This window comes from Camelus ferus, chromosome 21, assembly GCF_009834535.1.
Source record: "Camelus ferus isolate YT-003-E chromosome 21, BCGSAC_Cfer_1.0, whole genome shotgun sequence".
Lineage (NCBI taxonomy): Eukaryota > Metazoa > Chordata > Mammalia > Artiodactyla > Camelidae > Camelus > Camelus ferus.
The window spans coordinates 17,105,529-17,131,510 of record NC_045716.1 but is presented as its reverse complement, the minus strand read 5'-3'; the positions used below and the strand labels follow the sequence as shown (position 1 = coordinate 17,131,510).

The following is a 25,982-nucleotide window of genomic DNA, read 5'->3' as shown; positions in this document are numbered from 1 at the left end:
CAGCCAGCAGACGTTTGACCTCGACCAGGTATGAAGCAGGCTCCTAGGTTCCCAGGGAAATAAAGAGGGAATGGATGGTCAGGGAAGGAAGCTGACACACACAGACGTGAAAAGACAGGCTTGGCTCCAACCACCTCACTAACTTAGAAAGGGCCCATGTAGGGCTTCCTGTTTCTCATTACGTTTGGGTGTGAGGAAAGATTGTATGCGGGTTTACTGTGACGTTCTTCTTAGCTAGTGAGTCAGCACATCAGTTTTTCATTTTGTTTCTTAAAAGATGAGACAAAGGTACCTTCCTCAACATGGTTAATATGTTAGTTGTCAAAGGGGTTCTGACAGGGCTGGAGCAGGGGCAGGGTCTGGGGCGCAGCTTACCTTTCTTACCTTTTGCTCTTGGTGTGGGGCTTGGAGTGGTTCGTGAGTGACGCATCACAGCCCTCACTCGGGGCACAGATCCAGTGACCCGGCTGTGTTGGGCTTCTGTGAATTACCAGCCGAGGTGCCCATTTTGCCTGGACAGGGCTTATTCATCTTGAATTGGACCTGGAAGGCATCTCTGGTCCCAGCCATCCACCAGCGGCTCTCGTTTGCATTCACATCCCTCTCTTCTCTCTGTCCTGTCTTCTTGCCGCCTTCTCCGCCTCCCCATCCTCCTCCCCCTGCAGGTTCACTTGCTGAAGGACCAGCTGGCTGCTGAGGCTGCGGCGCGGCTGGAGGCCCAGGCTCGTGTGCACCAGCTCCTGCTGCAGAACAAGGACATGCTCCAGCACATCTCGCTGCTGGTCAAGCAGGTGCAGGAGCTGGAGCTGAAGCTGTCAGGACAGAACGCCAGTAAGCGAGGGCCCTGCCCGATCTCACCTCCCTCTGTGCAGGCTCTGGAAGCTCGTATTCTCTTTCCTAAAGCTTTGGGTGGTGCTTTATTGGACCCCTGACCTGCCCTGATATTCCAGCAGAAAACAAAAGCGGCTCTGTTCATCCCGTCCATACGCTTCATGGAATTACAGAACGATGGGACCAGAGAAGATCTTGGCTGCCTTCTCAGCCAATGCCCAGGCTTGACCTTGAATGTCCCTGGGAGTCACCACCACAAGTTCACCTAGCCTATCCTCGATGGGAGCCTGGGCTCTGTACACCCAGAGGCTGCCTATTTCTTTCTCAGAGGCCTTTGCCAGCCCAGATGCCCTGAGCACCTGTCGTGCGCCTCATGCTCTCTGCAAGCTCACGGGAGACATCGGCCTGCTTAGTAGTTTACTCCATCTGCACTGTCACAACTCAGTAGCATAGAAAAGGCTGGTAGCAGCCTGTCAACTAAATGAACAAGGCAGAGGAGTAACTGGGCAGAGAGCTCTGCTGGTTAGCGGCAGAGGTCGCCTGGCTCCTGGCCTGAGATGCCTGCCTCTACACCCAGCCGCCTCCAGGCTGCACTGGGAAGTACCAGAAGGCAGCGCACCTCCATGCCTTCTTCTTGAGCTCATCCGTGGGTTATCTGCCTGCTGTAAGAGTAGGTTGGCTGTGGACCCACAGATACCCATTGGATCATCTCTGCTGCCAGGAACTAGTAGAATTTCATCACTCATTTAACCCTTATAGTGGTAGATGATGATGTGCCCACTTTACAGATGAGGAAATAAAGCTTAACTAGCTAGCCCACCATTACAGGACTAGCAAGGTGTGCAGCCAAGACTCAGACCCAGGTCTGATTGTATAAATGAATGCTTTCCCTATCATACCAGTAGTTCTCCCAAACTATCCTTTTCCAAAAAAAAATGGATATTTCCAGAGGCAATCCACAGAGCTTCTGCATTGGTTGATCTGGGGCAGGGCTGATAACTCTATTTTTAAAGTGGCTCAAAGGTATGGACTGGGATCCACTGTACTTCATCACTGTGGAAGCCACTCCGGAGACTAATTTTTCTTTATTGAGGCTCTGTTATATTCTAATTAATGACGCTTTAAAAGGCTGCATTAAACGTTACTGCATGCTTTTAACATAGCTCTTCAGTTTCTACCACACACCCCATTCAAGACTTTCACTGGCCTGCCCAGCTCATCATGTGACTATGGTTGCCCTGCCTTTACCACCTTCCCCAAGCGCCTCCCCTCCAGCCTGGTGCGTCCCTGCTGTGTGGGGTGGGCGGAAGGGCCGCAGAGATGCAGAACCGCTGTGAGGTGCTGCTCAGTTGTCCGGAGCGTTGCGGGTTGGGGGCGGGGGTCTTCAGAGGGTGGCTTCTAAACCAACCACCTTGCTAATGTCGCCCTCACCCTCTTGTCTCCCTCTCCAGTGGGCTCCCAGGACAGTTTGCTGGAGATCACCTTCCGCTCTGGAGCCCTGCCTGTGCTCTGTGACCCCACGACCCCGAAGCCGGAGGACCTGCACTCGCCGCCCCTGGGCGCGGGCTTGGCCGACTTCGCCCACCCAGCGGGCAGCCCCTTAGGTAGGCGCGACTGCTTGGTGAAGCTGGAGTGCTTCCGCTTTCTCCCGCCCGAGGACACCCCACCCCCTGCTCAGGGCGAGCCGCTGCTCGGCAGCCTGGAGCTCATCAAGTTCCGAGAGTCGGGCATCGCCTCGGAGTATGAGTCCAACACGGACGAGAGCGAGGAGCGTGACTCGTGGTCCCAGGAGGAGCTGCCCCGCCTGCTCAACGTCCTGCAGAGGCAGGAGCTGGGCGACAGCCTGGATGATGAGATCGCCGTGTAGGTGCCGTGGGACGAGGAGTCCGAGGCAGTGGCCGAGGTGTGGAGGGGCCGAGTCTGGCTGCTGCCCGGATAGGGGCTGCCGGCTAATGTGCACTGCTGAGAATACCCCGGGGCCCGGGAGCTGACAGTTTCAGAACAGGATTAGGATTCTGCTTTGGAGGGTCAAGTGAGGAAGAAATTGGATTCCCAGAGGTGAATCAGCTCCTCTCTCCTACTTGTGACTCCTGAGGGTGGGGGCAGGGCCTCTCAGAGCCCATGGCCTTGGGAGGGGGTCCCCCTTGAGGACCACCAGGCTGCTGAAGGACCTGCTCCCTGCCTGCCTGCTGCGTCAGCCGGCCCCTCCGCTCTGTCGTGTGATGCCCCGGTAGCCCCCTCGCTCTCTGCACGTCTGTGGTCCCGACTGTGAAGGGAAGCCATCGGTACCTTCTCAGGTACTTTGTGTTTGGATGTCAGGATGCTGCCAGTTGCCTGACTCTCCCCTGACCTTCATGGGAGGAACTCCTCCAGGCCCTTGCAAGATTGTAGAGGTTGGATGCTCTGGGCTATGAAGGACAGGCGCGTCCTTTTAGTGTGAACATGGGATTGGGATGTGTCGCACTGGGTAAGCCTTCGGATGAGTTGGATCTGAACATTTTCTCTAGCTGGACGTCAGGTGTTGCCTCAGAGACTAGGAGTTTAATATTGTTCAAGGCCCTTGCCGTGAAAGAAAGCCCAGGGGACGGACAACCCCTTTGCTGCCACAGATCACTTAGGCCTGATTCCTCAGTGTGGACGCCCCGTCCACCTCCTGCCTGCAAGCCCAGCTTATCCACGTGGAGGCTGGGAAGCTGCCCCCTTTCTCCTGTGTCCTGCCTCAGGGGCTGTGCCAGCTGAAGCTTTTGTAGCACTCCTGCCTCTATGAAAGCCTCAGAGACCTGGAGCCCCCAGCCTTACCTCTCAACCTGTTCGCTCCACTGGGCCGTAGTGGTCAGTTTTTACTGCAAAAAAAAAAAAAAAAAAAAAACGAATGCAGGCTGGTAGCTGAGACCGCTCAAGTTCACTCTTCAGAATCACTGCCACTTAAGTCAGGGACCACAGCCATATCACCGTTGCCCCGTCCTCTGTGGGTGCCTGCCTCGAGCACACCAGTGAACAGTTTCACGTGCAATTCTCTTTTTACCAGCTGGGCCTTGAATAGAGGTTACCACTCGGTACAACGGGCTGACGGGCAGTGAGGGCAAGCTTTCTTGTCCTCTGACTCCAGCAAGGCCAGAAGTGGCTGTTAACAGCTTTAAAGATGCCTGAAGAGAGAGCTGAGACATGCTGGTGTTGTGTGTTTGGGGAAATAAGTCTTTATCTTGGACAACAAGCTGCAGATCCAGACTGCAGTATTGTGTGAGGATCAATTGATAAGGATGCGGTTGCCCCAGAATGGAGTTCTCCAAGCCTGACGTGGCTTTATAAAACCTAGAAATGAAAGTGCAGGTCTTTTCTTAGAGCTACAGTTGGATTTCTTCTAGACCAGAAAGTCCAAATTAAAGGAAGTAAATGCAGCTTTATGTTAGCCTTCCTTGGTGCATTAGACTGTCAGTGGAATAGGATGGGTGGGTATGTGTATGTGTGTGAGTGTGTGCGTGTGTGCGTGTACATGTGCTTGTATAGACACATGTGTAGGGAAGGTGTAGACGTGTGCATAGGCTTGTGAGAAGTGACCAGAGAGAAGACAATGGAGATCTCCAGAGTGTTTGAATCAGCAATAGATTTGTGTTGTTTTCCTAATGTGCATTTAATTGGAGAGGAGTGGTTCTGTTTATTTTGTTACACTTGCTAATTAATCATTAGAAGTAGGTCCGGATACACGAGGGAAGGAAGGACCACGAAACCAAAGGAGAAAGATCAGGTTTCCAGTTTGGCTGAGCCCAGCTAACTTACAAAAACCTAACCCAGGCTTCCTTGAGTGTGGGACCTCTTAGCCCATTAGAATTTTGAGTGTTCAGGAGAGTGGAAGGTCTGGCTTCTCCAGGCCCACTGCCTACAAGCAGGGGCTGAGGACAGAGGCGGAGGCCAGTGGATTAGGTGACTTGGAATGTGGTAGCAGAGGGCTTGGATGGGGCAGGGAGAAGAGTGGGTGGGGAAGATAGTTTCTAAAAGGGTCTTGAGAAGCACGCAAAGGGAAAGAAGGAAGGAGATGGAGGAGGGGTTGAAGAATTGGAGAGACTGGTTGTCTGTGCTGCTGACTTGAGACCCTCTCAAGACCCTTGCCCTCAGGGTGCTCCACAGTGGTTTCCACCTGCCTCGTCCCCCCTTCCTTTCCCCAGTTCAAGCCCTCCTGGAGCACTGGTATGTGTGTCGGCATCCTCCTCAGTGTGACCCACACCAGCACACACTTGGGGGTGTGGAGATGGAGGAGACAGAGGCCGGATCTAGGGGCCATGAAAGGTCACCAGCCACTGGGCAGAAAAGGGAGCGTTGCAGACCTGATTTCCGAGCGATGTCACCCTGTCCTCTCTCCTTGCCTCTTGCTCTGCTAACTCAACTCCTGCGCTCCTCTTTTTCATCCTACTACTCTGCCCTATATGGAGGACAAGTGGACACCAGGGGCACCTCCCTTATGGTACCTGCCCCAGCCTCTCCCAGGTGCCAGCAGACTCTTGGGCACACCAGGCTGTCACTGTTGTGGGGCCAGGAAAGAATTCCTCTGCACAGAATGGACTATATATTGGGATTGGAAATTATATTCCTTATATCTCTGCTTATACCAATGCTGTCTATAAAGCCTCTTCATAGTCTCATTTCTCTTAACTGCTCTTGTTTAGGGGTTATATTCCTTTTATTTTCTCCTTGCCTGACTGCTACCCCCTGTCCTCCCCTCCAGCCCTCTACTTCCTAAAACTGTGTGGCATTAACTCTGTTGGATCAACTCTCTGGGAAAAGATTCTGTTCATGTAAGTGCACTTACTCCCTGGATGTTGTCACTAGTCTAGTGGCTTTTGCTAAATAAACCTTTCTTATTTCTAAAAGCTTTTCCATTGTCTTTTCTTGCTTCTTCCATTCTACCTTCTCCTTCTCTCCCCCTGACTTCTCGCTACTTCCCAAGCCCGATGGCATCAGCTCTGTGACGCATGGTTCCCAAGGGTGTGTGCTGTTTAGAAAGAACTCACATGTTCCCTCAGGGAGGGGAGGAGCCGGTGCCTTCAGTGGCAGTTTATCCAGACCAGCCTTGCCAGGATGAGGTTATACCAATGGTTCTTACCTGGGGGGCGATTTTGCTCCCCCAAAGGATGGAAGTTTGGCGATGTCTGGAGACGCCTTTGGTTGTCACAACTCAGAAGGACGCTGTAGGCACGTAGTGGTTGGAAGCCAGGGGTGTTGCTAATACTCTACAATGCACAGAACAGCCCCTACATCAAAGGATTATCCAGCCTCAGATGTCAGTGGGGACCAGGCTATACCCATTTTTTTTCAGACTCTCCCAAACCCAGGTCTTTTCAGACTCCAAACATCACTGAAATATATTGACCATGTCAACAGATTTTGAGTGCTTAAAGAAGTACCTCAGAGATATTTTCAGATATAATTAAGACCATCAGGATTATAGTTTCACTGACTCCTTGACTCAGTGTCTGAAACACGTAGCTGGTGGGATTCTGAATGGGCCCATTCCAGGAATGTCCATACCAGAGACGAAACAGGCTTCTTCCCACACCTGCCTGGAAGGATCATGGTGTCATGGCAGCACGGCTCAGCAGAGGAGCCCTGGCTCGCTGAGATGTGGGCTTTCCTGCAGGGAGTGGAAGGGGAGGAGGAGTGCTGGCGAAGAGGGGTGTTAGAGAAAGAAATAAGAAGCTGCAGGAACATCATGGAAACCCGAGTACTTTAGCTAGAGTGTGTAGCCATTTTGCAGGAAGAGGTTTTACTAAACCTGAAACCGTGTTGGGCCCAGGCCTGAAAGAAAGTTTGGAGGGTCAGATCAACCAGGTTCACATGCCCTCTGCCCTTTTCTGGCTGAGTGAATGGAACTGGGCCTTATTTTATCATCTGTAAAATGGGGATACAGTACACCCCAGAAAGGTATAATGAAGAGTAATTGAGATTGCATTTTAAAAGCACCCAGCAGAGTGCCTGGCAGTGGCCTGGGGCACACACAAGACAGTTTACCTCCCAGTTAACTGGGAGGGGGAGGCCTTGCCGGTGCTGGTCAGGGCAGTTGTGTGCCGGGAACATTTTCTGCTGTGCTGAGACTTTACTCAGAACCCTGTACTGAGAAAGCTACTGGGGTCACAATGGTGCTACATGGAATGTGAAAGGTGGAAAGTACATTGTCCTAAGGGAGAAAACAGTTTCAGCCCCTGCCAGGCCGTGATTAGCACGTGCTGTGGCCCTTGGACTCAGTCCTTGGCCTTTGGCTGGCTTCCCCTCTTTTATTAACTGTGTTCTGTGCCTGTGGTGTGGATGCCCTGGAGGAGGGGGTGAGGCCAGGGGAGTGATTCCTCTCCCGGTTCTCCCACAGACTGAGTTGAGACCATGAGCAGCCTCCTCGACCCCACTGGTGTCCCCCTTTCTGTACCTCCTCGGGAGCCGTGTCAAGGGGACACACGTGCACAGCAGCATGTATAAGGAGAAGCCTTCTAGGGCTCAGGTGGCTTTTCCACTTAGGGAAACAGGAGTCAGTGAGGACTAAAGACTTGCCAGAGTCACTCATCTGCCCCCTCAGGGAACAGGGCCCTGGGAGCAATGGAGTAATGTCAGGGCTGCCTGTAGACCACCCTGCCCCGAGCGGGTGGGCAGGACCCTGCGTGTCCTGGCTCCTGGCCAGCTGGAGCCTGCCTGTCAGGGAGACTCTGGGACTCCGGCTGGGTGGGAGGAGGGTGAGGAACAGGGGACGGGTGCGGGGCTGGGAGTGGTCTCACAGCGTGGGACCGGGACCTGATGGGCAAATGATACTTAGCAGGACAGTAATAAGTAGAAGCACCTCTGCTAAACCAAAAAGTGAGGCTTCAGGAAGACTTGCTGTATGACCACTGGGAGGGTAAGGGGACATCCTCCGCCCCAACCCACTGGCCAGCCCGTGGGGAGGCAGAAACAAGAGGAGGGTTGGTGTCGGGGTCCCTGAAAGGAAATGCCCCCTCACAGTGAAGCGACCCATAAGTCATCAGGGAGATGAGAGGTAAATGAGACCATCAAGCATTAAGCTTTTTTTAAAACCGCATAATGAGCAAAACATATGTCCTTGCTGCATCCCCGATGCTCATCCATGTTCTGGGTCAGAGCTGGCTGTGAGGTTTGCTCAGAAATGGAGTAAGAGTCAGGACTGTCTGCTGGGACACTTCCTGGTGATAGGAAGCAGCGTCTTCACATGTTTACCTGGCCTTTTGACACGACTCAGCAGAGTCATGTAAACCTGTCCCCTGGGTCAAAAATGATTGTGTTCTGCCTCAGCCAGAGGTGTCACTTCCAAGTGAAGGATGGTGGTATACGTGGTGAGGAGGGGCCCCAGCCCCGTTTGCCTCTTTTCTGCCTTATGCACAGGGCATGTTGTCCTGTCCGTTCCAGCCCTCAGAAGATCTAACATCTCAGAAGATTTCAAACTGTGCAGAGATCCTGCCAATGGGGCCTTCCCCATGCCAATAGGAAAGGGCGTTCAACCCTTCTCCCTCACTGTGGGCTCTCCCCCGATGCGGGGCAAGGACCAGTCACAGAGGGACCAGCAGGAAGGCCCAGGTTCTCATACTTGAGCTGCACCTGGAGGGCGATTAGAACACAGATGGCCAGGCCCACCCCCAGAGTTTCTGATTCAGTTGATCTGAGAGGCGTGGGAGAATTTCATTTCTAACAAATTCCCTAGGGATGCTGACATGGCTGGTTTGGGCACCTCCCTTGGAACACCACCATTTTAGGGGATATTCTCAAACTTCAGGTATTGTCTTTAAAAAACACAGAAACAGAGAGACAGAGAGAGAGAGAGAGGCAGGCCTAGTGTTTCTAGGCCACTATTAGCAGGAGGAGGAATGGGATGGGTACCAGGGACTGGGAAGGATAGGTGGTGCAGGGTGACCTCAGACTGGACGGAAGGCTGTCACTACCTTTATTGACGTCTCTCTAGAGACATAAATAGGCATCGTCCCTTATTTACCTGAAGGGTCCACTAACAAGACAGCTGCCACCAGCCAGCAGGATTACTTGAAAGCCTGGCAGCTGCCCGAGGAGAGCCTGTCCCCCGGCCGGGCCTTCTGCTCCTTGCCCCAGAGGGCTTTGAGCTTGCGGTAGTACACCTTGCAGCTGAAGCCCTCCTTGAAGCCCCCCTTGATGTGGCTCTTGAGGGAGTGCAGCGTCGGGTACATCCGGCAGCAGGCCACGCACTTGTAGCCGGTCTGCTGGGCAGGGTACCACCTGGAGGCTGCCAGGATGTCCTGGGAGGTGATGGAGTCCGTGGAGTCCAGGCCGTGCCTGAATTTCTCGGTGGCCTCCTGGGAGCAGGTGTTCTCTGGGGAGGAAGATGACGAGCAGATGCTCTCAGCCACGTCCTCGGGGAGGCAGTTGTCCCCCTTGCCCTCGTCCCTCTGCACCTCTGGGAAGCTGTAGGCCTCCAGGTGGCTCTTTTTGTCCTTGCAGACAAAGTAGCTGTAAGGGGAGAACCAGGGCCGGTAGATGATACAGTTCTGCCTCAGCTGCTCCCCGTTCAGGGGGTCCCCCAACATGCAGTCTGCAAAGGAAAGGGCTGGGTCTGAGCCTCGGGCCAGGCAGAGCAGTGAGGCTGGGGTGGCTGAGGCCACGAGGAGAAGCAGAGAAGTCAGGGGTTACCTGTGTCCCACCCTGAGTGCAGTTCTGAGAGCAGGCAGAGGGATGGGGCAGCAGCCTAAGGCATTCTTTCCTGCTGTTTGCTTTTCTACTGGGACAAATGGCAGTCTGATTTCTGGGTAGAGATTCCCCTTTAATCTCTAAGCCTGGGCATTTGTCAGGTGCGTCCCTCCCTGCGGACACCTTTCCTCTGCCTCCTCTCAGGGTAGACACAGGCGGCTTAGCAGACAGCCAGACCTCTGGCCGCCTGGAGTCCCTCTTTCTGTCACCAATGGTTGCAGCCATTTTTCTGGCCTCACTATCTGCCCGCAGCAGCCCATTCAGGCAGAAGCCACCGTTCCACACCAGCGTGAGAAACAGGAGAGGAGCAGTAGGCCTCCATAAGCCCGCGGGTCTCTGCTAAGAGAAGGACCAGGCGGGAGGCTGCAGAGGGGAAGGCAGCAAGTGGCGATCCCACGCACAGGCGCACTTCCCCTACAGGAGCAGCCCCTGCCGCCCCAGCCTCGCAGGTGCGCCCACTCATGTCAGAGGAGGCCGCACCTGGTGAGAGCACTGTGTTGCGCACCCCGTGCCGGAGAGTGCTGCTTTGGTACTGGGGTAGCAGGGCCTGAGCTGGGCTGGATGCCTCAGTGGGTAACACAGTCTTTGCAATGTCTGGGTTACAGAAGAAACACTGGTGAGCTGAGCAAGGTTGAGAGTCCTCTTCTTGGGACCCCTACTCCTCGCCCCCTCTACCCAAAACATACCTAGGGGTTCAACCTTAGTACTTTAAGACATTGCAAAGCTGACATAGGACAGTGACCTCTCTTGCACCCAGATAAACAAAGCTATTCTGGATGACCTCCTGGGGAATTCCAAATGGGCTGGTTTCATTGAGACCCAGAAAAGATCCTCTCCAAAGGAGAATTTAAGATGTGGACCAGGTGACAGCTTTCTGCCTGGCCCGTCTATCTCTTCACTCTTGCAGCTCTGTGCGTCTGTGTCTTCACTCTGCCTTGCAGACCATGGGCACTCCCCAGCACTCGAGGGCCCAGGAGAGGGAGTCTGGTCATGGGCCGCATAGCTATGTTACATGAGCCCTTTGAGGATGTGAAGCTGGTTTCTCTGATTGAATCATCTCTCACCCACAGCCAGAGAGTGTTCAGGCGGACCCTAGCTGCCTGATGGCTGCTAACACTTGGATTAAAAAACTGACTTGCCTCAAATCCTGGAGCAGTAGCTGTGCTCAGTTTGGGAAATAGATGTGTGAAAATGTCCTATGTATGGGCACATGGATGTTCAGGGGAACCTACTCCACAGAGCAGTGCTTCTCAAACTTTAATGTGTGCAGGAAGCACCTGGAGCTCTTATTAAAGATGCACATTCTGGTTCAGCAGGTCTGGGGTGGGGCCCTAAGTGATGCTGATGCTGCAGCTCCATGGACCATGCTTTGAACAGCAAGTCCTGAGGGCATTCAGCTTTATTCCACGATGCACTCATGCTCATCAGTTACCCCACCTCCTCTTAGCTTCCTACTGATGGACTAATGTTCTAGTGTAGACGTTCTCCAGCTTGTCAAAACAAGGCTAAAACTAGGACACACTCCTCACATAGACAGAGTGTCACCTTGAGACTTCATGCAGATTCAGAGGGGGAATCAACTTGACAATAAATGTTTCCCGCATCCTTCCCTTGCCAGAAATGAATAAATGGCAGGAACGACTCACCACGAATGCAGCATTTTGAAAAATAACTTTCTCCCCATGTATAATTTGACTTTCTCACTAAATTGTTCTCCTGTAGCATGATCTGGTAGAGTACTCAATTAAAAGCTTCGAAAAGAACCACATTTTTGTGGCCCTGGTGGCACCAGAGTTTACCTGGCAAGCTGGTGGCACGTGAGGATATGATACCAGGAAAAGTGCTCAGGACAGAGGAAGAGATTCGAGGTCCTGAAATGCTGAGGAGTGAGAAGTTCTCCATATTCTGACTACCGTAGGGCATGGAGATCACACACACACACCTGCTCCCAAGAGAGCAGTTGGGTTGTCCAGACGACAAACATTCTAAGTGCAGTTGACATCACAAGAAGGCCCCGTGGTTCCAGTCACCAGCGAGGTTATCCCTTTCAAAGATGGATGGAGTCTATTGCAAGATTAAAAATGTTGAAGATCATTTTGACTTGTCATTCGTCAGAGGCCTGTCTTGATGGAGAGTGCCCAGAGAGGAGAAAGGATATAGTAGAGATGTGACTGTGATGTTATCTGTTTGCCCCTCTGTTCTTTAGTGTCACTTTCTGTCTGTTTCTGTCACCACCCTCAGCTCTGGGGTCCTCTGTCCTCTCGGAATGACCTCCTTGCTTGGTTTTTCATCTGCCTAACCTCTGCTTTAGTTTCTGGTTTTTTAGTTTGGAATATATTTTTTACGTTTTCTTTGGAAATAATTTCAAACTTACAAAAAGTTGCAAAAATAACAGTACAGAGAACATCCATGTATCCTGTGTCCAGGTTTTCCTGCCATTAACATTTCACTCCATTTACTTTATCAGCTCCCTCCTCCCTCTGTGTGTATGTGTATACATTTTTTCCCCTGAGGTATTTGAAGGTAAGTGACAAATACAGTGTCCCTTTGTGCCTAAATATTTCAATGTACTTCCTAAGACTAGGGACCAGATACTCCTTTAAATGGTTGGTGCTGTTTATTTTTAGCAAATGACTAAAACACACATGGGTGGCTTGCTCAACACCATTTTGCTCATTATAAGCAATTTGCTGGTAGACTGTGAATTCAGAGTGGCAAGGTTGCCTCTTCTCTTGCTCCGTTTTTGTCAAGTAACAACGTAGCCCGCCAGAGGGATGAAGAGTGAGGGTGAAAGATGAGCTGAAGGTGCCCCATTCTAGATCCTCACAACTGGATCCATTCAGGCCTTTAGACCTAAAGGTGGATAGGTTTGTGCTGTGTGGGAAAGCTCTGGCCCACTCTGTAAGGAGCAGCGTGTGAAGCAAATCTGGGTAAGCGTCTGCATGTGAGAGCCCAGAGTTGTCTGTATTTGTGCTTAGTTCCTAAACGTTTACAGGACAGCGTGGAGAACGTGATCTCCTTGTGTGCCTCCCTCACAGCCTGGTTTGGAACGTTAGAATGAGTTGGGGTGTCAGTTGACGCCCTGTGCCTCGGCACCTTTCAGGGTACTGGTGATTTCAATTGGCCGTCGTGGTGCAGAGAATGATCATGGGTCTGGGAGTCAGCCTGAGGGAGTTTAACCCCTGCTTTGCCATCAGCTCCCTGTGTGGTGCTAGGCAGACCTTTTGCTACCTGGTTTTCCTATTTGGTTAATCTATGCACACCTTTCTGGTCTAAAATCTAATGATTTACTTGTGAAAATGAGACAGCATGGTAATGAGTGATGCACACGGGATCCCGAAGACTTAGCATTTCTCCCCGCCTTGGCCCATTCCATTCCTCCCACTGCCAGCTGGGAACTTCAGATGTACTTAGTATAAAGGGGGCTCGGGATACCTGGGGGAAATACGGGAGGTTGCATCAGTGCCTGTTTGTAGAGATTTTAAAATGCGAGTCTGTTTTGGTTTAGTTATTTAAAGTGTGTGGGAGCCTGGTCATCCAGGTTTGTTGTACTCCGCACAGCAGGACCCCTGTCTTGCATGCTGTATCCTCTTGGTATGTTATTGCTGGTGGCCCAGGCAGGAGGTGACACTCCCAGAGTGATCGGTCACTACATAAAATCTCTCTCTCATTTGTTTCCCACCTGCTTTCCGAGCCCCTTTCTCGGACAGGTAAGATACCGTCTTTCTTACGGATGACTTACGTCCCCAGATGCTCACCTCTGCTTGGCTATGTGCATGCTGGGGGTGTGCTGTGGGGAGGGCCAGCTGGCTGGGTTCCAGTCACCTTTCTTTCTACCATCACCATTATTTTCTGAACTACTAGGCCTCTAGTCCTGAGGAACGGAGGGGCAGTATGGGGGTCATTAGTGCCATCAGCAGGAAAGGGGCTCATGGTCCACCCCTCTGATGTGGAGATGAAGGAAGCCCCAGCCAGAGTCCTACTTTGGAGAGAAAGGCAGCTTCTCCTGCACTGACCTCCAGAGCCCCTGTGGACCACTCCCAGAGAAGGGGGTTTCGGGTGGTTTTTGTAAATGGAAAAAGGCTTTGGAATAGCTTCTCTACAGTGTCAGCCCACAATGCAGTCAGTTTTAAGTGTTCATTTCAAAATTCAATTAAACTAATTTATTAAATGCCTACTATTGTGCAAGGCCCTATGCTGAACATTACAGACAATATATATCACTTAAGATCCTATGTCCCATCAGGGAGCTTACCATGTAGTCATAGAGACAGGTGTATCTACCAGGAAGACAGAGAGTGGTAAAGAGAGTGAATGATGGGCTGTTTTTAAGTTACTTAAGAATTGAGTGTATACATTCTGAAGGGTAGAGAACCAAGAAGGGCAGGAAAACTACAGTGCTGCACGATCCAAAAGCTATTTATGTTTATTAGAACATGTTTCTCAAAGAATTATAATAAAAAGGGCTCACAATTTACAAATCACTGCCAGGTATTTTTGGTTACACTTTTAGAAATGAGTGTGTCTGCTCTGAAAATTCACACTAAACCGGTGAGGAAACTGCCACAGAACTACCTGAGCCGGGAAGTGACGGGGACTGGCCTTCTTCCCCAGCCTTCCTCCTTCAACACTGGCTCTGTTTTCCTGGTGGCCTGAATGCTTCTGGTTTAGGGGGAAATCATCAACTGCATTAGTCTCCAAGGGCTTCCCTGCTAGTTCACAGAGTTCATGATTCAAAAATTAGCGGGATGTGGGATGTGGGATGTGATAGGGAAATTATGCAAAAGTGGATGACAAGGCAAGATACACCCTCTCAGGAGAAGACTCAAGAGTTGACACCCCTGTTGTGGGACAAGCTGGGAAGCCCCGCTAGTCGGGTGGGCCTGCACCTGGAACCCAGCCACCCAAACCAGGCTCTGTACCCTGCATCCCAGGGATGCTCGGGTCGAGTTCCCAGTGTGTCTCCCACGGTGGTGTTTTCCCTCCACCACGTGGGTGAGGGGCAGTTACGGAGGTGAAGACTGGGTTCATCCACAGAGGGGGATCTTCACTCTTCCCCCAGCTTCCTCCTGCCACCCAAAGAGACCCTTAGAATATGGCTCATCAAGGTAGTTGGCTCGGGGGGGAGGGTATAGCTCAGTGGCAGAGTGCACACTGAGCATGCATGAGGTCCTGGGTTCAATTTCTAGTACCTCTATTAAAATAAATAAACCTAATTAAACCCCCTCCCCAATTAAAAAAAAAAAAAAAAAAGATGGTTGACTCAGAAGGGATGACTCTGCTTAAAACCACAATAAAGAGAAATGCTTTCTGAGGCCCAGGATTCAGCAGTGCAGGGCAGAGAACTGCTTTGTACAGAAGTTCAACAGAAAAAAAGGTACACCCTGACTTCAGTTACTCTTAGGATGGCTCAGCGAGGACAGTCACTTAGCAGAGGTGTTGACAAGGAGAGGAGCCCATGACCAAATGTAATCTCTCCTCCATCCAGATTGATAAAATGTCTAGAGCATTCAGTAAGGACAGCAACCTCAAGTCTGCTTCCAAGGCCCCAGAGTGGATCTGGCTACACTGAGGCCCGGGCTGGATTTCCAGGTGGGAAGAGGCCCTGTGCAAGTGTGTGGACAGCGCAGTTTAGAGCCCTGAGCTCCGGCTGTTCCAACTGCAAACCTTGGAGCTGCTGTAGTCTGGGCCTCCACAATTCTCCATCTCCATCTGCAAAATGGGTCTGGAAATTCAATTTAAGGCATTTACTGAGCACCCACCACGTACCAGACCCAGGCTAGCTGTCAAGGACGCAAAGATGAGGGAGACATGGTCTCTACCCTGCAAGCGTTTATAACCTAGTGGGTCTCCTCCCAGCCCTCAGCCCTTTGAGTTAATTGTTCGAGCCAAAGAGAGATCTCTGGGACGAGACTGTCCACGAGGCATATTTAGGCAGCTGTTCCGTGCAAGGCAGGGGAAGTCATGGAAAGAACGCTGAGCTTTGGGTGAGAAAACCTGAGTTCTGGTTCCAGCTACACCGGTAATTGGCCTGGGACCTCTGGCCTGGCAGTTCGTTGCTGTGAGCCCTGTCTTCATCATCTACAAATAGAAGTCGTACTGTGCCCCACTTCACTAGGTTGTTGGGAGGGTCAAGTGAGCTGGTGCACCTCCTGCTTCCTTGGCACCAAGTGCGTGTCCATTTGTGTGTGAGCTGGCCTGAGCCACCACTCAGCATCTCCCTGTGTGCAGCTGGCCCGTCTTCCCGAGTTCCACCCCAGGAGAAGTGAGCATTTTCCATGGAGAAAATGAGCTACACACGTGGCTTTTCAGCAGGGAGCTTCCAACTCCAGGCCTCGTACTTGCCATCCCTCCACCAGCTTCTGCCCCAGTGCCTGAGTCAGAGAGCTCAGCGTGTGCTCACGGCAACGGGAAAAAATGTCACATCGCATTGCTTCACCCTCGTTTTTTTCTTTACCTCAAAGGGCCTGGTGACCCCACAGTAAGGGGTTAAGCCATGAGTCAAGGAGGCAGATTTAAAGGGATAAGTTAGCTCTTTTGTGGCTAGAGTTCGTCACTGATTAACCTGGGCGAGGCAGAACTAGAATTTCTGGTCCTATGTCCCACCCAGACAACTGGATCGGAAGGTCAAGGGATGTCTTTGCTGGCTCTTTGTTGACTGTTTCCAAAGCCTTATGCAGTTACAAGTTGTGGGCGTGGTATAAGGAGGAGACAAGCAGTGATGGGGTTGCCCCCCACTCACCATTTCTCCGTCTGCCCTGTTTGTTCGTAGTTGACCACAGCATGTTCGAGAACTTGAACACAGCCCTCACCCCAAAGCTCCAGGCGAGCCGCTCCTTTCCCCACTTGTCCAGGTCTGCGGCCCCCAGCTCTGCCACCCTGGGGCCTGTGGAGCCCGGAGGGCCAGGACTCTGGGCGGGCAGCAGCCAGCACCTCAAGAACCTGGGCAAAGCCATGGGGGCCAAAGTGAATGACTTCCTGAGGAGGAAAGAGCCCTCGGGCCTGGGCGGCGTGGGCACAATGGAAGTCAACAAGACGGCAGGGGCCCAGCTGGCCGGCGGGGCTGACGTGGATGACGGAAGGTGAGTGCACCCCACCTCCTGCCCTGACACCCCCGGTTCTGTGGACCCCCTGGAAGAGGTCTGCAGACAAACTGTAATGTCTTGGGAGAATGACCCCATGGAAGGGACATGAGGTGGTCACATGAAGAGCAGCTGAAGGGTCAGGCGACGTTCGTGGGAGCTGGCTTTAGTCTCCATCTCCATGGCAAACGTTTATCGAGTGCCCATCACATCCTAGCCCTGAGCTACGCTTCAGCTGCATTACTTTACCTAACCCCACAACGGCCCTCTGAGGTAGATTATATTATTTCCATCTTGCAGACAACACAAGTGCAGAGAGGTAGTATCAGGTGCTTAAGGTTACCAAGTTAGGGACTGGCAGAGCTGGAGTCAAACCCAGGGATTGCCCAGAAGCTCCCCAGGGGGACTCTGACCCCCCAGCCACACCGGAGGAGCCCTGCGCTGACTGTTGGTAGTAGAGAAGCCAGCATCTGGCAGAACCCCCTGGACAGGGGAGGCAGTCGCCCACTGTGGCAGCCCTCCCGTTTCCGGGCCTTGTTTTAAACACCTGCGCTCCCCAGGTGGGGGTGCACTTTTTAGGACTGTCGCATAGGTTCTGATGTGACACAGTTCACTGGGGGTCCTGGCGTTAACGCTGCTGCTCTGAACACTGAGTGAGGGTGGGACAGGCCAAAAGCGGTTTGCACACAAACTGCTGAAACTCACACACTAAACCAAAAACGAGAGGCCGGAGCATAAAGCGCTCCTGGGGTGGGTGGGTTGAAAGTGCAGGTGGAGTTAGAGAAGGGAAGACGCACTAGGGGACTGGTGTCCCAGCATCCTTAAAGCACATGCCTCTCTGTCGTCAACCTTACAGATCAGCCCTGCAAGACACATTCCCTCGCCTGGATCCTCCACCTCCCATCACCAGGAAGCGAACCCCACGAGCCCTGAAGACCACCCAGGACATGCTGATTTCATCGCAGCCTGTCCTAAGCAGTCTGGAGTATGGGACTGAGCTGTCACCTGGGCAACCCCAGGACTCCCATCCCGCTGCCCAGCCCAGCCCAGCAGATGCTTCACAGCCAGAGGCCACCATGGAAATGGCGGACAGGGGCGAGGCTCTGCCCAATGGAGAGGTTTCCCTGTCGGTACCTGACCTCATCCACAAGGACAGCCAGGACGAACCCAAGCTAAAGATGACTGAGGGTAGAAGGGCCTCTTCCCCTGGCCTCATCGAGAGAAATGGCCTCAAACTCAGCCTGAGCCCCATCAGCCTGGCTGAGTCCCTGGAGGATAGCAGCCCACCTCCTCGGGCACGGACCTCCAGCCTTGACAACGAGGGCCCTCACCCAGACCTGCTGTCCTTTGAGTAGAGCTGCTTCTGTCCTGCTGTGCGCTCCCTTCCCTCTACTCTCCCCTCAGCCGTGCACCCAGGCCCTTGCCCCAGCCCCAGCCTGCTGTTTGCCCTCCTCGCACAAGGCACCAGCAGGGAGCTGATTCTCCCTCATGGGCTGTTGCAAGGCCAGAAGCCACGAGTAGCCCTACTTCTAGGGTTCATCTGTGGGATGGCAAAGGGACTCAGGTGCCATCTCGGTTCCCCTGGGTGCTGGCTGCAGCTCTTGGATAGCAGAGCGTCATGGCTCCTCACTGACTGCAGGACCAGCAGCCCAAGATGAAGGATCTTGCGGGAATTCTCTTTGCCTGCCTCCCACAGGCTGCCTACTCTTCTCCTTCCCAGGCCCTCTGGGTTCCTTCCTTCCCTTCCCTGGGGGCCCAGCGTCCTCCTGCCTCAGGGGTAATCAGGCTGGAGGAGGAATTGTGGGTTTGGCTTGATGATGGGCCCAGACCCGGAAAGCCACACACCCTGAGCACAGCCCAGTCACAGCTCCTCCTGGTCCCAAGAAAACGCAAGCCCCTGGTTGTCCCCTCACCTCTACCTAGGTGGATGAGGGCCAGGGGAGAGGCTTCCCAGGCCTGAGACCTCGGGCAGCCTTGTCACCCAGGGTTCACAGGGTGTTACTCATCTAGCCACATGGCGAACATGGTGAGCACTCCCAGAGTAGGGGGCACAGAGCCAGCCACCGAGAGCGCCTGCCCAGAGTGTGAGTCTGGAGAGGCACCGAGGAAGCAGATGCAGCCTGCTACACTCGGGCTTCCCTTGCTGTGCGTGGGGACAGGACCAGGCAGGCCGCAGCAGGAGCAGCAGAGCAAGTTGCGATCCTGTTTGGGGGGAGGGCCCAGGAACCTAGCACCCAGGGAGCTGGTCCCCGAGAACCCAGAGCAGTAGTGGAGATGGCAGTGTGGCAACCAGGATGTGAAAAGAGCCATTGTCGGGGCTCCTAGCAGCCTCTCAGGGGCCCCACCACCTGAGATGCAATTGTAGGGTCTAAGCATGGTAAGTGCGAGAACCAGGGTGGAGAGTGTGAGAGGTTGGAACGCGGTGAGAACCGCGGGGCAGGCTGCTTTTCCTTAAGTAGAAAGCACTCTGCTCTCCTGCAGAAGGTTCCCGCCCCGTGCCTGCCTCGGGGTCTTTGTGAGGGACTGACCTGGTTCACCCAGCCCCGCTGGCTCCTGCCCTCCTGGGTTAACCCACTTTTGTGTTCCTGTCTCCTACCAGGGGTCCTGTCGTGCTGTCTTCCTGTGGCCAGGAGACCCTGTCGGGGGCTGATCCCCACCCTGGGGGCCTTTGCAGCAAGGAGAGAACAGGCCTTTTCTTGAGCAGAGCGGCTGGTCCCAGGAGAAGGCTGGGAGTGGCCTGTCTGGCCAGGGTGGGCAGTCTAGCAGTCCTCCTCCTGTGATTCCTGCCACCTCCCTTTTCTATTCATTGTTCCACTTCCTACCCTGGGGGCCCCAGAGCTCATTTCCCACTTCACCCAGTCACCCCATTTCTGTTCCCGTCCCCACCACCTCTGCCATATAAAGTGTCCAAGCTAACTCCTGCAGACCTGGGAGCCTCGGGACCCCCAGGCTGAGGCTGCCTTCCTGCATCCTTGCTTCTGCAGCCGTGCGCATTGCCACAGCTCGCCCACCGCCTCCCCTTCCACCCCGTCTCACACAGCGGAGCCTTGTTTCACCGTCCTCAGGAGGGTCCAGGCACGCCGGGTGCCATGGTGAAGTGAGCAAGGCTGTTGCTGAATTGAGTAGATCGTGACTTACTCCAGGAACAGCACAAGGATTTGGGGACCTGTGAGTTTTTCCAGAATGGCTTGGGATTCTGCACAAAATGCAGAGCTGGGGGCCGGGGGCAGAGAACTATAAACACACGTGCTGGGAGTAAGCCCAGTTTCCCCTGCGCTTCCACACCAGGAGCTTGGTTTGCTTCTCTGATGGGAAGCTTACCAGGTACCTGCACTCTGGGCTGCTCCTCCGCTAAGACCAGGGTGGCTCTGGCCAGGTGATACTGTAACCGTAGGTTACAGGTTGGGGGGCCAGGCTGCCTTAAGCGCCTTGCTCTCTACGCCACATCCAGCCTCCGATGAAGTCCTGGCCCCCCGACCCGGGATTAGCACAGGGGTCCTACCAGGCTTTCCCAGGGCCACTCAGATTCATGTCTGGTACCAGATAAGGGTCTGTGGGACCCTGCTGCAATCTCTAGCTGGCCTCTCTGATCACCTCAGCCATCCTTCTGCAGGGGGGATGATACTGCTACCAGGGGTGGGGCGAGGTGGGCGGGGACACTCTCTGAGGCTGAAATCTGGTCCTAGATGCCACAGGTAGTGCCGGTGCCTGGGGCTAAGCGTTACCCAGAGGCCAGCAGAACGACGACTTCTGTCCTGCTGAGGGTCTCGGCTCAGACCAGGCCTCTAGCCAAAGCCCCACCTGGCTTCCTGTGTCCATCTCGACAGCCTGAGCTCCCTGTGCCTGCAGCATGGCAGTCACCCCTCCCCACCTGACCACCCCCCGGGTCATGTCCCGTGCCTGCAGCATGGCAGTCACCTCCCCACCTGACCACCCTTCGCCATGGTGAGTCCGGCTTCTCTGAGTGGCCCAGTGTGCTCAAGGGCAGGGTACCGAGGAGGAATGAAAGGCCTGTCTTCTCTGTCCATGTAAGGAAGTCTTTTCTCTCCCCGTTGCTCACCCATGCCCTGTGTCCCCAGATTCAGCGGCAGCTTTACCCTGATAGATACAAGGTGAGCTTCCAGAACCTGGCAGGAGGGTGGCGTGTTCCCTGGCAGGGAGAGAAATGTGTCTGTGTTAACGAGTGTGGGTGACAGGAAGACGAACATTCGAAGAATCCATCAACTTTTAAAGAACAAAGAGGTTGGCCTCAGGCTGGGGGACGAAGGATACTACAGAGCTATTCTGAGGATTTTCTAGAGATTTTATATTTATATTTTTAGTAATTTTTCTGGTAGAAGGAAACCGTACAATAAAATCATTTGGTTTGATTTTGCTGGTTTTGTTTTTCTGTCCTGACTGGTGGGGCTTGGTTGGTCTTTCTGAAGCCTGACTTGTGGCATGGAGAGCATTGGCCTTTGCTTTGTGAGCCTGAAGAGGGAGGCGTGAGTAGGGTAGAAACATCAGGATGTCGGGCGCTGCCAGCAGACCTCCGGCCCGCGACTCCTGGGGGGAGCCGATCTCTGGGGATGCACCCTCGTTTGTGCCCTGACTAGCTGTCCACTGTGGAAGTCATTCTGCTTCCAACCTGCTCTACAGCTGATTCAGGGCATCATGTGCTCAGGTGCGACCCTCCCCATCAGGAGGAAACACGGAGGAAACTGGAGTGTCCACCAGATGGTCCTCTAGGTGGTGACTTAACCTGGGGTCCACCACAGCCCTTTTCCACCAAGTAGGGGACGGAGCTGGGTGTGCACGCAGACGCTCTTCAGAAAGGAACCAGAGGTGCCATCAGAGTCACAGTCCCTAGTAAGTGTCAGTGAAACACCCAAAGTTGCTGATGTGGGCACTTCCCCAGGCCGGAGTGACCCCGATGCTCCTTACTGAGAGAGCGTAGCTTGGAGCAGCACTGGCCTGAAGCCCCTTTGACCCCCTTGCTTCCCCCTGGTTGGTGTCTTTGGTGAGGACCCAAAGGACTCCCAGCTGAGAGTCAGCCAGACTTTTAACCCACTAAAAGGGAGAGTGTGGAGAAGAGACAGGAAGGGGAAGGAAAAAAGTCTGTTCTTAGGAGCCATACCCATTTCTAAAGGGGGAAGGATGGGGTCTGTCTGCCCAGCGCTGCCATTTGCCCCCATGACCATGCCAGGGGTCCCTGGCTGCATGTCCGAAATGTCTCAGGCATGAGGCTAAGCCTGCAGCCTCTTCTGCATTGAATTCCACTCCTGACTTCCTTTCTCAAAGGACTAGCAGGAGGACTGCGGACGTTCAGGCTGCTCACTCGCTCTGCAGAGGGGTGCGCTGTGTTGTTCCAGGAAGGCGGGAGTCACGCAAAAAAGTCCAGCATATTCCATGCATGGGGAAAGGCATTGAAAATACTTACAATAGCAAGTTTTTCCTTTAAGGGTAAGCTCCAGGGACTAATCTTTGGCGACTTCTCCCATTGGATGGCTTCAGGATCGGTTTCTGCAGGTATTCAGGTGTGACATGTGATTTTAATATGCCTTTCTTTCTCACTATTATGCAAAGTAGTTATTTTGGGCCAAGATCAAATATGAAAAATTGTAAAAAAAATGTTTTTGAGGAAAATTTTAAGTGTCAAAAAGGATGTGCATGTTGTGTTTCTTAATGCCGTGCTCTAAGTGCTCTAGAATCTGGGGTACAAAGATGCATTTGTTTGGACAAATATCCAAGCCCCTTCCTGGGCACAGTGCTGTCTGGAGCACAGCCGTAACATCGGTGGACAAGGAGACCTGGTTCTACCTCTTAACCATGAGCACAGTGGGTGAGGACACCATGGAACCTGCCCCCCTGTTATGCTAACAGGTTAACAGAGCATGAAAGCAGATGCAAGCACCAAAGGGGGCCGGGTGGTAACTTTAGCTGAAGGTGCTTTTCCTCGGAGCTTACTCTGCTTCTCATAGTTGCTGAAGGAAATGAACAAATCAGAGGTCATCGGGAAACCTGCTTCATTCCTAGAGTCTGTGCATGTGCTGGTGGGGACCCCCCCTCGGGATTCCGAATTTATGGAGTCAGCTAATCCAGGGCTGCGCCTCAGATCCTGCTCCACACTCAGAGACTTCCTTCCTGGTCCATTTGCTCTGCTCTCAGACTTCTTCGGAATCCCTTCGAAGCCGGTGAATCCTGGGAGTGTGGTAGAACTGTCTGTGCTTTGACTGTGTCCTCTCTCCACTCACATCTCCACTGCAGAGCTCCCCACTCCAGCCTGGTGGCTGCTGGTAACAACCCAACAATGGCTTATCTTTGAGATTTTGGGCCTCAGGGTACCCTGGGCTTCACCCTGCTGCGCCCACTGCTAGGTTTGAGGTGTCCAGTCTGGAGCTCACGCTGTGGCTTCGCTCTGGGTGGGAACAGGTAATTAAGTCCACACAGAGGAATCCCCACCTCCCCCGAGCAGCTTCCCAAGTGTGGGTGACATTTAATGTCTTTCCTCTCTCCCAAGGAAATCCACTCTGGAAACCTTAATTTGAGTTGTCCAGTGAAAGCATCTTCCAGTGCTTTGCCCCTCCAGGATGCCCTCCGGCCTGCTGCCATTCTCAGAGTCCCCTGCACTGATTTACCACTAATGAGAAAATTCCTCTGCTTTCGTATCTAGGGCCCGACCCCCGGAGACACAAATCCTCTTTGTGTCCAGCTTATCTCCAGCTGCTGCCATGATAAATAGTCCAGCTCAAGGGAGCCTGGAGAAGCTCTACCCCACGGAACGAATCACTTGGTTATTGACCACACAGACAGGGAATCACGCTTGGAGAAATATTTAAGAACCTACCCAGACACATCAGGCTACTTTCTTTCCCATGGGAGGTGCCTGAGGAATCTGTTACAGAGTAGGAAATGCTGCCAGTGTTTCTCCCTTGGAAAAGACCCAAAAAAGAAAAGAAAAGAAAAAAAATCCCCCAAAGCAAAAAGCAACCTCCCGACAAACTGCAACTTTGTTTCGTGTTTTACTGTTGAACCAGTCAGCGTTTTCCAGTGCCACCTGCTTAGCCACCTCCTTCCTTAGAGCACCTTCCATGTTTGTCACCGCATCCTCTCTGTTCTCCTGGTTATTTAATGGTAACGCCGGCTGGTTTGGTCTGGTGCGTCAGCACAGTGGAATGTTCAGCCTACTTCACAGGCTAGTCCATGGCAACTTACAACATCTTCATCTGGTTACCGCGGAGTGGTTCTGGCTGGTCCAGGCCACTATGAGGCCAGTGAAAGGGAAGCCTGGCCTTTGAGATGGAGGGACATACATTCCGTCAGCCCTGGGAAGGGCTTGCCGCTCCAGCAAGTGAATGCACTCCCTCTGCATCCTGGGCCCACGACGGGTGGACCCAGTTGCTGGATAGGAAAACGGAACGCATCTGCACTGCCCATCTTATATTACCTTCCCCGCAGTCTCTGGGTATCTGGTAAATTCTGTTTGTCTGCCTTCCTGGCTTAATTTAAATCATGGGTCCTCTGTGTTAGGGACTGTCAGAAAGTCTTTGCGGCAGAACTGGTGGGTTCCGTTTAGGCCGGACCAAGGTGTGACATTTCTAGGAGCTGGATCTTCTGGAGAGGCTGTACAGGCCACCTGGGAAATGATTCCACGTACGACAAAGCTGAGGGATGAGGCTGTGGTCACGGTCAGCAGCCCCGCCCATGCTGCTCCCCCCACCCCTGCATTCATCAGTCGGCAGTTATGTAGATGGTACTGATCATGGCTACAGGCTGGGGACTTTTCTGGGAAGCACCTGGGAGACGGGTGAGCCAGGCTCTCTGTGCTCTAGACCGTCCATAATCCAGCCCAGCCTACCTTGCCAGCTTCATCTGGCACTACTGCCTTGCTGCTCTGGTACCCCTCTGCCCCAAACTGCTCAGCAGTGCTTCCATGCCTTTGTTCAAGACTGCCCTTCTGCCCCTGCCTTTCTTTCTCTTTCCTCTGACTTTGTCAGGCTATCTTCATTCATCCTTCAGATTTCAGTGTAGGTATCCCTTCCTCTGGGATCCCTGCCCAGGCACCACCGCCAGCCCATCCTCTGCTCTTCTGTGCATTCCTCCACTGTGGCCCCACTTGCCACATGACATGGAAGGTAGCTGCTTCCTGGTGTCTCGGCCCTAAGTCCCTGAGCTCCTGGGGCAGGGGCCTTGTCATCATCATTTCTGACTCCTCAGTCCCCAGTACAGCTCCTGGCACCTCACAGGAGCTTGATAATGATGTACTCTGAGCTGAACTTAACTCAGAGAATGTATCATTTAATTTGGGAGGTTTTATATGTATGTACACACATACAGTCAAGTGCTAAGTGGTGTGGAACAGACTAGACTGGGCTCTCACTGAGGTCTGGGGTAGACCAACCCCACCCCGTTCAGCCTCCTTCCTCAAGGTCTCCACCCACAGGCGGTCTCTGTACCTGACCATCCACTGCAGAGAAGGATTGAGGGAGGCCATTTTCAAAGTGGAAAATGATTAATAGGCCAGTGTGTCGCTCATTTCTCTCCAGCCAGATCCTTCGTTAATTCTGCTCCCTGGACAGGTGGCACCTTGCCAAGGAGCCAGCGAAGCAGGCACTTGAATGCAGCCTAATGTAAGAAGCATCGCACTCCAATGCCAGGCACCTACTCACCTCTGGTTGCCGCTCCTTCAGCTGCTGTGAGTTCCAGTCCTTAATATTTGTACTTTACCCTTTTGGGCTTTAGTGCTATTAATTGGTTCTTTGTAATTATATTTCTAAGCTCTCATATAGTCTAGAAATTGTGCTAATCAATTTACATTCATTATCTCATTTGTTTTTCTCAACAGCCCTGCAAGAAAAGTCCTATTAAGTCCATTTTTTAGATTCAGACAATACTGCATTCAAAGAATTCACACATGTAATCTCATTAATCATCATGCCTGGTGAGGTAGTTATTTCAACCCCATTTTATAGATGGGTAAACTGAGACTGAGTTGACTAAGCAGATTCCCCGAGTCTTACAACCAATAAAGAGCAGAACTAGACCTGAAGGCCTAGGTTTTTAGACCTAAGGAGATTTCCCATCACCACATGGTTCTTCTGTTTCCATCACACCAGTCTGATAAAAATTTCCAGGAAATGTTCATGGCCCTGAAATAACTTACTGAGTTGGACCTTCTCCAGGGGTGAGTGCAATTTCATTAAACCCTGAATATTCATGTAGGATGGGAATTTAAGGACCCATTCACCAGCCCCTGATTTTACAGAAGAGAAAACAAAGAGTAGTTTTTCAGTGTTAACCTGTGCTGGCGTGGTCTCTGATTCTCCACAATAACTCTATGCAGTAAGAGTTATTAACACCACTTTCTAGATGCAGCTGACCAGAGGC

At 52.8% G+C, this 25,982-nt stretch overlaps 2 protein-coding genes across 4 annotated transcripts in view; one reads left to right on the top strand and one right to left on the bottom strand.

Annotated features, from left to right (window-relative positions):
- The window catches only part of C21H1orf226 (chromosome 21 C1orf226 homolog), a 281,437-nt gene extending 260,451 nt beyond the window's left edge, over positions 1-20,986 (top strand). For 2 of the 3 annotated variants that reach the window (XM_006173140.3, XM_006173139.3), the window contains exons 9-12: positions 666-831; positions 2,283-2,435; positions 16,307-16,616; positions 17,473-20,986. In XM_006173140.3, coding sequence (XP_006173202.3) covers positions 666-831; positions 2,283-2,435; positions 16,307-16,616; positions 17,473-17,971 — 1,128 coding nt within the window. In that variant the 3' untranslated portion in view covers positions 17,972-20,986. Of the gene's footprint in view, positions 1-665; positions 832-2,282; positions 2,436-7,589; positions 12,465-16,306; positions 16,617-17,472 lie in introns of those variants that run through there. The other variant, XM_014555036.2, reaches the window with a different exon arrangement.
- Positions 8,853-11,436, bottom strand: SPATA46 (spermatogenesis associated 46). Its single transcript, XM_006173138.3, has 3 exons — positions 11,334-11,436; positions 10,015-10,128; positions 8,853-9,379 (listed from the first exon to the last, which is right to left on the bottom strand). The coding sequence occupies exons 1-3, from the start codon at positions 11,434-11,436 to the stop codon at positions 8,853-8,855; spliced, it is 744 nt and encodes a 247-aa protein (XP_006173200.3).
- Positions 20,987-25,982: the final 4,996 nt, after the last annotated feature.

What these genes read in the sequence shown, in the direction of transcription:
- SPATA46 (XM_006173138.3), bottom strand. Translation starts at nt 11,436, where the DNA reads ATGGAGAACTTCTCACTCCTCAGCATTTCAGGACCTCGAATCTCTTCC. An exon ending in ACGTGCCACCAGCTTGCCAG is followed by an intron (nt 10,129 to 11,333) that starts GTAAACTCTGGT and finishes TCTGTAACCCAG; the next exon opens with ACATTGCAAAGACTGTGTTA. An exon ending in CAACACAGTGCTCTCACCAG is followed by an intron (nt 9,380 to 10,014) that starts GTGCGGCCTCCT and finishes TTTCCTTTGCAG; the next exon opens with ACTGCATGTTGGGGGACCCC.